Raw genomic sequence first — 12500 nt, 5'->3', positions numbered from 1 at the left:
GTCCCCGTATATCACCTTTATTCGCTGGTATGCGCTATTATTCCCAGATCAGCCGGGTTCCTCTTTGGATTGGAGGAAAGCAAGTAACGTCAACTAGCCGCGGAACAATCATTCACAAGCACCCGAGAACAGGGCAGAAAAGCTGTGAGATGGTTATTGCCGGTGAACTGGAAACGTGAGCTATAAGTTCGTTTTGAACTTTCGTCGATAAAAGCTAAAAGGAAGGACACATCATGATATCAGGAGCGAAGCAATTCGTCACAGTCACGAAGCTTATAAGTCATGGAGTATGGTCTCCGGTTGGGAAAGACGGTCCATATTACAAAATGTATGTTTACTCAATGTACTGTCCTGCTGTGAATATACAGTTTCAGTGGCTGATCGTTCTCTGACTCAGGCCTTACGATTGCTGAAGGAGCGGTCGGCAAATATTGCGAGCCTGCTTCGTGCAGATGCCGACTTTTCAGACCTTCTTGTTCACAGCGATATAGATTCTTCTATAAACTTATTGGACGGTTCTGCTGAAACGTGAGCTGTTTCCCAGAAATATGTACTTGTGGCCCATTGCTAATATGCTAATAGAGCAATATCTATTGAAGCAAGGCAAAAACTGTCATCGCTCAGGGTCTTCGGCTGATGCAGGCTTTTACCTAGGGATATATGCCACAGACCATAGATGGTAGCTTGGCCATGGTAATGAAGGAACCGCACGGGCCGGTTCTCAGCATACCTGCATTCAATTTCCCACTCACATTGGCAGTGCGTAGCATAGGTAAGCATGTATCGGCTATCCTCAGATAGTCATGCGCGAACACTCAACGGCGCAATATCATGACTTACAGTCTATCCCATCGCTTGCAGTAACACTGTGGTCATGAAGGGTGAGCATGGAATACTTTCCTCCAATACCGATGGGAAAATTGACCTTCTCTCAAAGCATCACCACTTGTACCTCAGCTTTCAACCTTCATAGCTGCGCTATTCAATGACGCAGGGCTTCCTCCCGGTGTGCTTCAAATATTGAGTTTCTCCGAAGATGAAGTGGGCAAAAGAGTCAAGCAGCTTATTTCTCACGATGACATACGTGTACGACTATACCGGCGAAGGCAACTTCCTCTAAAGGTGACTGCTTCTCGCTGACATGATGAATACAGTTTGTCAACTTCACTGGTTCAGTCAGTTTAGGCAAACAGCTCGCAAGCCTTTGTGGACAATATCTTAAGTATGTGATAATATTGGGAACACGTCAGGTGTTTCGGTCTAGACACTGACAATACTGTATTGAAGACCTTCAGTCATGGAGCTGGGGGGTAAAGCCCCAGCCATTGTTTTACCCTCCGCTAATTTACAGTTGGCGGCCAATCACGTGAGTTTCGTCTCTATTATTTTTTCCACTATGATTTTTGGTGTTGAGAAGTGAGGCTTCTGCAGATTTTATTTGGGGCATTTCTTAACTCGGGACAAGTCTGCATGTCAATGGAAAGAGTCATCGTCCATGAGAAAATTGCTGAAGAATTCGAGCAAGTTCTCAAATCAGAGGCCATCAAGGCAGGCTGGGTTGGGGGCATGGAGTTGGTCAGATCGGGAGCAGGAGAAAGAGCAAAACATATGGTTGACCAAGCTGTGAGGATGGTAAGAGTATTCTGCAAGCTGTTCAATTACATGCGGCTAACAGAATATCTCGCTAGGGAGCCAGAGTGATTTACAGCGCAGGAGCAGACGGCTCAGCTGCGTCACTTTCGTCGAAGTCTGCATACCCGCCAACGATCCTAGCTGATGTTCGCCGCGATGCGGATCTCTTTCAGGTCGAGTCATTTGCCCCCATTTTGACGGTCCAGTCGGGGTCTGATTTATCTTCAATAATTGCCATGGCGAACTCTCACGAAACAGGACTTTCGGCGTCTGTCTTTTGTCAAGACCTCGCTTTGGCACTCAAAGTGGCACAAAGTCTACAGTCTGGGGCCGTCCATATAAATGGTATGAGCGTCCACGATGAGCATGGACTGCCTCATGGGGGCACAAAAAGCAGCGGATGGAGCAGATTCAATGGCAAAGGCGCCATTGAAAGTTTTACTCAGACGAAAGTCATTCGAATTAATGGAACAAATCTCTCATTGCCATTGTCAGCGCTCTACCGTGGCTTACCAGAGAATGGTTCTAGTGAAATTTAATCTATTGCGGCCACAGTACATTACCCCAGTCATATTTGCTTTTGGTCCGCTTTTGGCCTGGCGAGTACTTGCTGGGCACTCCGGTGTGCAGTTGAAAGAAAAATTATTTCAAGATAGTAGAGCAACATTGTCAGTCATCGATGTCGGGCAATGTTGCAGGTGGTGGGCTAAGTTTCCACAGTGATGTTATCATGTTGACGCTGTCCGGCACTGTCATTATGCGTGCGTGACTGAAGTCTCATAGCAGGCAGCATCATGCATCATTCGTTGACACTTACCTTTCAAGCGAGTTCGTAACGTCTTTCGAGTCACGAAGGGAGAGTAGCTCTCACATTAAGAATCCAATTTTCCACCGCTTGATCACAAGGCTACTTTATTTCCGTACAATTACAGAAGTAAATCTTATCCAATTGCCAGTACTAGTACTACGGTACAATTAGTCCTGCGTATAGACCAGGCTCGACACAAGTCTCCCAATCAGGTCGCGATCCCGCTTTTTGATGGAGTCAACACCTCCGCCGGAGGGACTTGCACATGACTGAAAGGTTTGGAGTGATAGTTCGGAAAATCGTGGCCTGACCTGATCGTCTTATGTCCATCGCTCTTCTCTGTCCGCAAACATAGAGATAAATCGTTCTCTATACGTATAGTTTTGATTTTAGGCTACTCAGCTGTGCTTTTTATGTGCCTCAATGCGCAATAAAAGACGAGTTATTCCGGTTTGGGCCAAAAATTGGAGATCAAAATCGGTGGTAGTTCAGTTGTTGTAGGTCGCGGCAACTCCCTGCCGTCCAGTCATTGTTTGGTGGCTCAAATCGCCCTTACTTTGATTTCATCTTTCCTATCCACCAGAGTGCATAAGGCCCTGTAACTATGAGAGTTGGTAGATTAGGATAAGCATTAACGATTACCAGCAGCTTTGGGGCCCAATATTAGCTGTAGATGCTTTTTATATAGGACTTACTTCTTCGAGCGCGCGAATGAAAAGTGCTGGAACTACGTTACCTACTTGCTGTAGCCAAAAACCGTTACTCGTTACAAAAATAAAGCTCCTCCTGGGACCTTCCGCCCTTCTCGGAGGCGTTGAAACAGTCCTTCGAGGGGGTTTACTGTTGTGTGTCGTCTCTATGTCCACCAAGCAAATGACGTCATTGCGACCAATGGTTTATACTTTTTAGTTCTGGAGCAAGAGTAACAGCAGCAAGCACGCAGCAAGCATCAGCAGGAATATATATAAGGCGTGTGCATTGTAGTAAATGCCAACTAGATCCGTTTCCCACCATCTCTTCTAGTCTCAAGTTTCGAGTGCAATCATCCCAACAAAATTCTTCGTCATACATCTTCAAGCGACAGACAATAATATCTCTGCCAGCACCGTGCAACTATAGCTCACCCTTCAAGGACAACAGCTAACTCTAATGGGTCGCCCTCCTTCCTGTGAGTCAAGATGGTCAATTTCTCTGAGCTAGCCACCACTCAATAAAGCTTTTGTGATTTCTAATCACATATAAATAGCTACTGGAGACGTTCTTCTCTATTTCTTGGCTTTGTTCATTCCGCCTATACCCGTGTAAGTTATTTCTCCATCAGGAGATGGAGACTTGTAATCTGATTACTCTCTCAGCTTTATGAAGAGGGGATGCGCTGCGGATGTTTGGATCAATATCCTTCTTTGGATCCTTGGATGGATTCCTGGTGAGTGATGGTGCACAATATATATATATATACAAGGATCGGAGATGTGCTTTTATAGCGTTTTGCGATTGTCACTAAACATGGACGATGCTGATTGGATTATCTTTAGGGGTTCTGCATGCTTGGTGGATCATCTCCAAATACGGGCGTCCTGAAGGAGCCCCTATAGGGTCCACTTCTCGTTACTGAGCGTAGGCCACCGAAATATCATCAAAGTTATTTGTCTGGCGTGAGGATCTTATGTAGCTGTAGAACTTCAATATTAACGATATCAATCTGAAGGAGAAGACGTATAATACAATGGGAGGAAGGCGTAACATTACGGTTATAAATATGGCTCAGTAGTATGGGATATTTAACATGCTGCAGTTTTATGATGTCCATGGAGATAAAGGCTTCAGTAACCATTTATTCATATAGTATATTAATTGGCTGTGTATGTATGCTCTGGCTGGCTTTGCATAGGCTTTTGAAAGCATGTCTCTGGATAAAGCACAGGACAACTAACACAGGTTACATCGTATTGTTGTTGTAAGGATGCCGTTGAAGAGCTAAAATCATTTACATAACTTGTCCCAAAATGACTGCCGTAAAGGCGCGCGAGGACTCTGAAGATGCCTAATAACTTTATAACCTCGAGCCTAACTGTGCCATGCCTATATCGCTATCCACCGTGCTGCTTGCGCTTCACTGTTCTTCGTTGGTCTTTATCCTGTTCATCATTTTTGCAATCATCTCGACGACTGCTGGCTGTCTTTGACCTATCCAGCGTTCATCCTCACTGTTAAAAATGCCGACACCGTCTATAACGACAAATGGGACGGGGCCTCATACAACTGTGGCTACCCCTGTCAAATCATCTGCGGCAAAGTCAAGAGGTGCTCTCAAGCGTCTAAAGGCGAAAGCGAGGGCGGGTGGAGGGGGCGGAAAAGGAAGCAATCGAATGAGCGAGACCCCAACTGACACGGAAAGTGAGGCTGAGGTATGTCGGTTCGTTTCCGCAATTATATCGCGACGACACTGACAAATAGCGTCAGTCAACAACATCGACTGTAGATCTATCTACATTGGAGATTGATCCATCGGATCCACGCTTCTCAGCGTTCTCCAACATCTTTGCTCATTTTCAAGGGGGAGAGGGAGACGAAATTGCCGAGCAATTAGCGGGGCCAGCCAAGGGAGAGATTTATTATTCAGATGAAGAGGACGATGACCAGGAAGCCAAGGAAAATGCAGTGAAGAGGGCCCAGGAGCAAGAGGGATTGACACGAAGGCAGCGAAGGCAGGCGGCTGTGAGTTTTGCTATTATATGTTCTCATTTTTATGCGACTAACTTGGGTCGTTTGCTTAGAAATTGACCGTGGCCGAGCTCAAGCAACTCGTCGATAGGCCAGAGGTCGTAGATTGGTATGATTGCGATGCGCGGGACCCGCGGCTTTTGGTCAACCTCAAATCTCACCGCAAGTGGGTATCTGGTACTGACTCATGGGGATGATACTGATTATCCCAGTACTGTACCGGTTCCAAACCACTGGAACGCTAAGAGAGACTATCTAGCTGGCAAAAGGGGTATCGAGAAGCCGCCATATCTTCTTCCTTGTACGTAGTAGTCCGCTGAATTTTTTTTGCTAGCTCACTGATGGCCTGATACTTAGCCTGGATTGCGGAGACGGGCATTGGGGAGCAGCGTGATGCGGTGAAAGCTAAAGAAGCGGAGCAAAGTCTTCGACAAAAGACCCGAGAGCGTGTTCAACCTAAGATGGGCAAGATCGACATCGATTACCAAAAATTGCATGACGCCTTTTTCAAATTTCAGGGCAAACCTAGCATGAGCAAATTCGGAGAAGCGTAAGCACGTTTGAACTGGGTACTTGTATCCATTGGCTAACGATTGGCTGATAAATGATGAAGTTACTACGAGGGTAAGGAGCTTGAGACTGACCTGCGAACCAAGAAGCCTGGAGAACTATCCCAAGAGCTTATAGAAGCATTGTCAATCCCCCCTCTGGCTCCTCCACCTTGGCTCATTGCCATGCAGCGATTCGGTCCTCCACCTAGCTATCCTAACCTTCGTATTCGAGGTCTCAATGCGCCTATTCCGCCGGGGTACGTTGTGACAGTTAGATGAATGAACCTGGCTAAGAGTTCCACAGTGCTCAGTGGGGTTTCCATCCAGGTGGGTGGGGAAAACCGCCCATGGACGATTTCAATCGACCTCTCTACGGCGACGTCTTTGGCGTGCTGCAGGGTGCTGAGATAGCGGTGAGTGAGCTGTTACATGTATGGGGAACACAGCTTGATATCTTGTCGCAGCATCAGAATGAAGTCGATCGAAGCCTCTGGGGTGAGATTGAGCACGTCGAAGAAGGTATGTGAAGCTTATCTTTATATATTTCGGGATACTCACAAGTTGTGATAGAATCCGAAGAGGAATCTGAGGAGGAAGAAGAAGAGGAGGAGGAGGAAGCTGAAAAGCCTGCCGCCAACGTTCCTGCTGATGGCCTCGAGACCCCCTCGGGTTTGGCAACGCCGTCAGGTTACAACTCTGTCGTGTCTACAGTACCTGGCGGTCTTGAAACCCCTGATTTCATGGACCTTAGAAAGAACACCAGAGCCCAGGCGGAGGATGTTCCATCTGGACCAAAGGAGTTGTACCAGGTCATCCCTGAGAGGGAAACTACCTCCCGGGGTCTTATGGGAAGTTCGACAGCTTATGATATCGGCGCTGTGGGTAAGGGTAGTGGAATTGCAGTGTTGGGTGCCGAAGATAGCGGGCGAAAGGTAAGTCACTCTTTCAGTTGTAGATATCTGCCATCTGACGTATCATCGGATGATTGTAGCGTAAAGCAGGAGACGTAGATATCTCTATCGACACCGACGAAGAGCTCACACAGGAGCAACTTCGGGCCAAGTACGAAGCTTCTAGAACTCAGCAAAACCGAGTCTACGTCCCGGGGGCCGACGCGGATAGAAGCGGTTTCGACGATGTTATGTCTGGTGAGATGAAGAAGAGGGCGAGGAAGGATGATAAAAGGGGAAAAGAGAAGGCCGAAAAGTTCAAGTTTTAATTCCAAGGTGTGCGGTTGTGATTGTGTTTCTTTACCAGTATGTACTTTGCTGTTGCCACAGGAATTCCTAGGGTTCTCTATGCATCGATCTACTGAGTATACTTGATGCAATGTAAGAAGCCAGCTATGGCATCTTTCGCCTCAGCCGGTTTCAAGTGATGCTTGATATTGCTATGCCTTGGTCATTTGAGCGATGAATAAGACTGCCTCTGCATGCCCGTCATGTAGGTTTGCGGACATGCAAGGTGTTATTGTCCGTATGAAAGGAGATCCGGAGATCGGAGTTTGAGGCAGGGTTGTTTACATAATGCGATGGATGAAATGTGGTTGGTGGGCTACGATGCGGGGCACCGGCCCAAGTCCCCATAGAAGGGGCGGCTCGCAGTTTCGGACCGAGTAACTCGTAGCAGATACATCACCTGCGCGTCCTCGCCCTCTTAAAGCTTCCTGCTTTCGCATCCGCTTCTCATCCCAGCCCTCGTCGCATTTTTATTTTCCTCCGACCCTAGTGTGTAATTCCCGCAGCGCACGCGCCCGCCACATCCAGCTGACCGCGCGATGCAGAGTATAGATTCAGTTATCCAACATGGTCAAGGCTGTCGTCTGCGGTGCTGCCGGTAAGCGTCCATCGCCCCAATCCTCGTGCCCGGCATCCGTCGTCCTTGCATCCCACCAGACGGGAACACGTTGCTGACCCTGTCGCCAGGTGGTATCGGTCAACCCCTCTCCCTCTTGCTCAAGCTCAACCCTCTCATCACTGAGCTCAGTCTCTACGACGTCGTCAATGCGCCCGGTGTAAGTGCTCTATCGTTTCCTTTGTCTTTTAAGAAGGCGTGCTTGCTTGAATACGTCAACTCGCGACGCTAACCTCTTATCCGGAAAGGTGGCTGCCGATTTGTCACACATCGCTACTCCCGCCCAGGTCGCCGGGTTCCTCCCTCCCGACAATGGAGCCGAGAAGGCCCTCAAGGGTGCCGATATCGTTGTCATCCCTGCTGGTGTTCCCAGGAAGCCGGGTATGACCAGGGACGACCTTTTTGTGAGTAGATCTTTATCAGTATTGACTACACGGCGCTGACATCGTCTACTCTTAGAACGTGAGCATCTCTTGTATTTCAAGTCAGACCAGGCTCATTCTCTGTATGACGTGATGTAGATAAACGCTGGCATCTGCGCAACCCTTGCCCAGTCTATCGCCAATGCGTGCCCTGAAGCCTTTATCCTTGTCATCTCCAACCCTGTCAACTCCACCGTTCCCGTCTTCGCCGAGACACTCAAGAAGGCTGGTGTTTTCAACCCAAAGAAGTAAGATCTCATTGTAGTCACAACGGGGACGCAATATCTAATAATCTATAGGCTCTTCGGTGTGAGCCACCTGGATGTTGTTCGGGCTTCCACCTTTGTCGCCTCTGTCCTGGGCAAGCCTAAAGATGCTGCAAACTATTCCGTGCCTGTCGTGGGAGGCCACTCTGGTGCTACCATCTTGCCCTTGTTGTCTCAGGCTAAGCCCGCTATCGTAAGCTTTTCGAGAGTTTTGCTTTTTCAGCGTATACTAATCGCACCATTCTAGGCTGAAGTTTTAAGTGATAAGGAGAAGCGGGATGCGCTTGTCCACCGAATCCAATTCGGCGGTGACGAGGTCGTCAAGGCAAAAGGTTAATTGCTTATCATCTGTTTATACCTGTGAAATGCTGACCTAACCATCCTCAGACGGTGCTGGTTCTGCCACCCTTTCCATGGCCCAAGGTGAGGAGTCGCAATTACATTTGCAAACATCATTGCTAATCATCTTTGTCCAGCGGGCGCCGAGTTCGCCGAGTTCGTGTTGCAGGCCGCGTACGGAAGCCAGAAGGGCAAGGTCGTGCAGTCCTACGTTTTCTTGGGTGCCGACGCCGGTGGTAACGAGGTCAAGAAGGAGATCAGCGCCGACCTCGACTACTTTTCCGTCAACGTGGAGCTTGGCGTCAGTGACCTCAACCACTTTATTTGATACTTATTGACTCTTGCTTGTAGCCCAACGGTATTGAGAAGATTTTGCCGATCGGTAAGATTGACGACAACGAGAAAACTCTCCTTGCTGCTGCTGTGAAGGAACTTGGCCCAAGCATTGAAAAGGTACGTTATTGCCCCGCCTTTATATGCATGATGTCTAACAAAAGGCTATATAGGGCGTTAACTTCCAGCCCCCTCCTCCTAAGCTCTAAGCTCCTAAAAAGCTGGTGACTGAAAAGTCTCGTTAGTCTGGGAAGTAGACAGAGTTTGTAAGAAGCACGTGCGAGCAAGAAGTTAAAAGAAACAGATGCATACATTAGTCTGCCGTATGCTCCTAACCGCAACATTTCTTCAGTCTGACAATTCCTACACTGCCAAAGCTTCTACCGGAAAGGGTATGTTGCACTCTTTCTTATGGCTCGTTTTTCCCCAACAGCACCAAAAATACAGGCTGTATCCGCATAGTACATGAATTGTAAGCTTGAAAATGCGCAAACGATCTTCACGATTTGAAGGTAACAGCCCTTATCATGGCCCTGCTGATAGTGGGTAGTGTGTGCTGCGTACTGCTTGTCTGCTCTGATGGGGTGATGGTACCTGACGGCCTGGTCACCAATGGCATCCGCGACTGATCTCGGCCCATTCCCCCTTGCGTGCACGGATCGTCTGTACCTAATCTATCTTGCGATGGTATCGTTCTGGATCAGCCGAGGGGGATGGCACAAGATCCGAGGGAACTGCCCCCGGCGCTGTGCCGGCAAAAAACAGTGAGGAGCGTACGTAAACAAGCTAGAGGCAGCCGACACTTAGCCTCATACTTCTGCCCCTCCCAACTTATCAAGATCATCTTTCCCCACAACCAGGCGCAACAGAAGAGAGCCATTTAAAACAATGCAAAGTCTAACGATATACATGTGAAGACTCATAGACTATGGACAATGTAACGCACATGTGGTGGTGATTCATGACAAATCAAATATCTAAAATGTCGCAGAAAGAATTCTTAAATGAGAAGGCTGGCACTACAACGCGACCCAGCGGGTGTCTCTTCGAGTATGTAGATAGACTTCTGCCATACTAGATTGCCGTCGACCGACTCTCCAATCTCCACTTTTTCCTGGAACCAAGTTTGACACCTTGTAAAAGATAAGGTAAGCACACTACTCATCATGTAAAACAATCCCTACTCACAAGGTAGCGCTTTCCTTCTTTCAGTGTGGTCGACCCTAAAGCGCTGGCATCCCACACACTCAACATGCCCTTACGAAACGCCTCTCGATGTCCCTCTTGGCCGTCTTTGAATCTAACCATTCGGAAGTCTCGAACGTCACGAGGGGGACATATCGTCTGTGGCGATCAGTAGACGCCTTTTCGGTTTGCGTATACCTACCTCTAATTCTGCCTCAACTTCTATCCTCAATTCTTCCATCTCGCTACTCAGACGTAGCTGAGCATAATGTGCGAGATGTGAAATTTGAATCGATGAAAAATTTCTCACTCTGAGCGGAAGATCTTTGGCATGAAGCAGTTCTTCGAACTCATTTTCCATAGTATCAGATGATTCTTCTTGCCCTATAGATACGAACGGCTCAGATAACTTACAACAGGATTAAATGAAAGAGGAGGAGACTCACACTCAGCGAGACTTGCTTCAACAGCGTATTGAGACAAAAGCGTCCCGAGTTCCCTCAGTTTTTCGACTTCTTTTTCTTTCCTCTCCATGAGTCTTGTCCGCTCCGACCAATATCGTTCCTAGGTATTAACGACAACTTACATAGGTGATACATACCTTCCATTTGTCCTGGCGTCTTTTCTCCTCCTCTTCATTCCATGGCGACTCTTTTATATTGCGATCACCATTCGTGAAAGCAATGGGGAAAAGCCGTTCAATTACAATGTCCATTAAAGTTATTACCCCACCATCGACTGACAGACTTGATAGGCCAGAAACGTATGGTTGGGATTGCATGCCTAATCGGGCATGCCACCTGGCCAAAGACGTAGAGTTACCTGAGAGGACAAGCCGACATGTCTTATGAGCTTCAAAAACATCGGCTTCCTCGCTACTTGATTGTAACTAACAAGTCAGCACAGTAAAGCTTATTAAACATACTTTTGCCCCTGTGATAGCGAGTTTGCGTCCAACGACAATCTTTCCCTTATCTACTGCGCGCTTGAGGCAGTCATCAATTTGCGCATTGATGCAGTACCACCCGTCAGTCAACTCAAGGAAACCAATAGAACCGTCTTTCCCATCGGTTGAATGGATTTTAGATACGAGCAGCACCATGGGCAAGCTCGGGGATGAATCACGCTCCAGTATTCGTCTAACAAGTGGCCGTTGTGCGACACCAAACTCACGCTCATATCTAGCTGTCAGCTGCTACATATTAAGAGCACTACTCACCGATATTTAAGCTGTGATATAACTTCTTCCCACGACCATTTTTCCGTAAGCAAATCCGGCCTCGCCTGAACTTCACCAGCCAATTTCCATAATATTTGCGCCCAATGATTTTTAATCCATTCTGCGGTGGCGAGCGCACAGCCACATCGACGCATCATCGCTAAGGCTTCACCTGTGCCAACATGGGTATTGTCGTTGGATATGAATCGGTAATATTGAGCTGTTGCAGGAGATATCGCACAAATGTCATCCGGGCTGCTATAAATCAGTTAAATAACTTCACACATTGTAACTCACTCACATTCCCATTTCTGCTAGTTCTTCGTATGTGTTGTACTGGGGATGTAGATGATATTGCTTCAAGGATAATCGTTGTGACGGCACTACGGGATGAGCATAAGCCTGTAAATACAGTGACTCACTCGTCAAATCGAAGACAGGATTGTATAGGCTCGTTTGAATTTGTAAATTGGGAGTTATGGATCCTTTGGTCGGGATAGCAGTAGTCCGAAATGGGGTTACGAACTTGGGCCTTGACCGCGGGGCTGTAGATGTCACCCCAAGGCCTATTCTTCGAGGACCAGTAGCGGGAGTTTTAATAGCGTTGCTCTTAGTCTTGCCCGAATATGTGTTCGTGGTAGTTGTGAGGGGTTTTCTGAGCGGCGTGGAGGGCTGAGAAGTTGGAAGCTGATGTTGAACGCTTGATCGCAATGGTCGTGAGGGCATAGATCGAGGCGAGGAACTGGACTTGATATCTTCGAATAAAGGCATCACTTTTGCGACACTGGAACGATTTGGCGTAGGCGCCGACTTCCCAGATGCCAGACGGAAACTTGATGGCACTCCTGATTGAGGGTTATCAGGCGCGCTAGAGATATCTAATAAATAGTCCGCCGTTGATTCGATTTCGGCGAACATACTGAGTGCCTTTCGTTTCGCCGAAGAAGAAGGCTCCGCGACAGAGGTACCGCGACCGGTCTGGAATCCCATTCTAAAATCTGCTGCCTTAGTTCCTGGTTGAGGTTCTGGGATTATAGGAATCATGGATGATGAGGATACGGGGGAATGAAATAAAGTGGGTCCTCGAAAGATCATATGCTCTTCCTTGCTAGGCGCAGATAAAAAGTTAGAGTCAGGTGCGCTTCGTCCAGTCTGAAAAGCAGCAGA

General features: G+C 47.7%; 5 protein-coding genes across 5 annotated transcripts in view; 4 read left to right on the top strand and 1 right to left on the bottom strand.

The window, feature by feature from the left end:
- CNBG1680 (hypothetical protein) overlaps positions 1-2171 on the top strand; it is a gene marked incomplete at both ends in the record, with an annotated part of 2187 nt that extends 16 nt beyond the window's left edge. The window contains 11 exons of the mRNA XM_769093.1: positions 1-175; positions 244-328; positions 398-528; positions 583-598; positions 655-772; positions 843-881; positions 938-1086; positions 1155-1222; positions 1288-1366; positions 1432-1632; positions 1689-2171. The exon at positions 1-175 is cut by the window's left edge and continues 16 nt beyond it. Of these exons, the coding sequence (XP_774186.1) occupies positions 1-175; positions 244-328; positions 398-528; positions 583-598; positions 655-772; positions 843-881; positions 938-1086; positions 1155-1222; positions 1288-1366; positions 1432-1632; positions 1689-2171 (1544 nt within the window). The remainder of the gene's footprint in view (positions 176-243; positions 329-397; positions 529-582; positions 599-654; positions 773-842; positions 882-937; positions 1087-1154; positions 1223-1287; positions 1367-1431; positions 1633-1688) is intronic.
- A 1418-nt stretch (positions 2172-3589) lies between these two features.
- CNBG1670 (hypothetical protein) lies at positions 3590-4055 on the top strand (the record flags this gene model as incomplete). Its single annotated transcript, XM_769092.1, has 4 exons — positions 3590-3608; positions 3687-3741; positions 3796-3866; positions 3976-4055. The coding sequence occupies 4 exons, from the start codon at positions 3590-3592 to the stop codon at positions 4053-4055; spliced, it is 225 nt and encodes a 74-aa protein (XP_774185.1).
- A 601-nt stretch (positions 4056-4656) lies between these two features.
- CNBG1660 (hypothetical protein) lies at positions 4657-6934 on the top strand (the record flags this gene model as incomplete). The annotated part of the gene is made up of 10 exons (XM_769091.1): positions 4657-4848; positions 4904-5158; positions 5218-5330; positions 5377-5465; positions 5522-5714; positions 5778-5972; positions 6020-6128; positions 6180-6234; positions 6286-6647; positions 6707-6934. The coding sequence occupies 10 exons, from the start codon at positions 4657-4659 to the stop codon at positions 6932-6934; spliced, it is 1791 nt and encodes a 596-aa protein (XP_774184.1).
- Positions 6935-7520: 586 nt separating this feature from the next.
- CNBG1650 (hypothetical protein) lies at positions 7521-9138 on the top strand (the record flags this gene model as incomplete). Its single annotated transcript, XM_769090.1, has 11 exons — positions 7521-7551; positions 7641-7729; positions 7818-7973; positions 8029-8031; positions 8091-8239; positions 8291-8450; positions 8505-8589; positions 8645-8680; positions 8734-8897; positions 8948-9049; positions 9103-9138. The coding sequence occupies 11 exons, from the start codon at positions 7521-7523 to the stop codon at positions 9136-9138; spliced, it is 1011 nt and encodes a 336-aa protein (XP_774183.1).
- Positions 9139-9948: 810 nt separating this feature from the next.
- Positions 9949-11491, bottom strand: CNBG1640 (hypothetical protein; the record flags this gene model as incomplete). Its single annotated transcript, XM_769089.1, has 7 exons — positions 9949-10062; positions 10118-10273; positions 10317-10498; positions 10561-10678; positions 10716-11003; positions 11040-11295; positions 11334-11491. 7 exons carry the CDS (start codon positions 11489-11491, stop codon positions 9949-9951), a joined length of 1272 nt encoding a protein of 423 aa, XP_774182.1.
- Positions 11492-12500: the final 1009 nt, after the last annotated feature.

This window comes from Cryptococcus neoformans, chromosome 7, assembly GCF_000149385.1.
Source record: "Cryptococcus neoformans var. neoformans B-3501A chromosome 7, whole genome shotgun sequence".
Taxonomy (NCBI): domain Eukaryota; kingdom Fungi; phylum Basidiomycota; class Tremellomycetes; order Tremellales; family Cryptococcaceae; genus Cryptococcus; species Cryptococcus deneoformans.
This window is presented reverse-complemented; position numbering and strand designations above follow the sequence as displayed.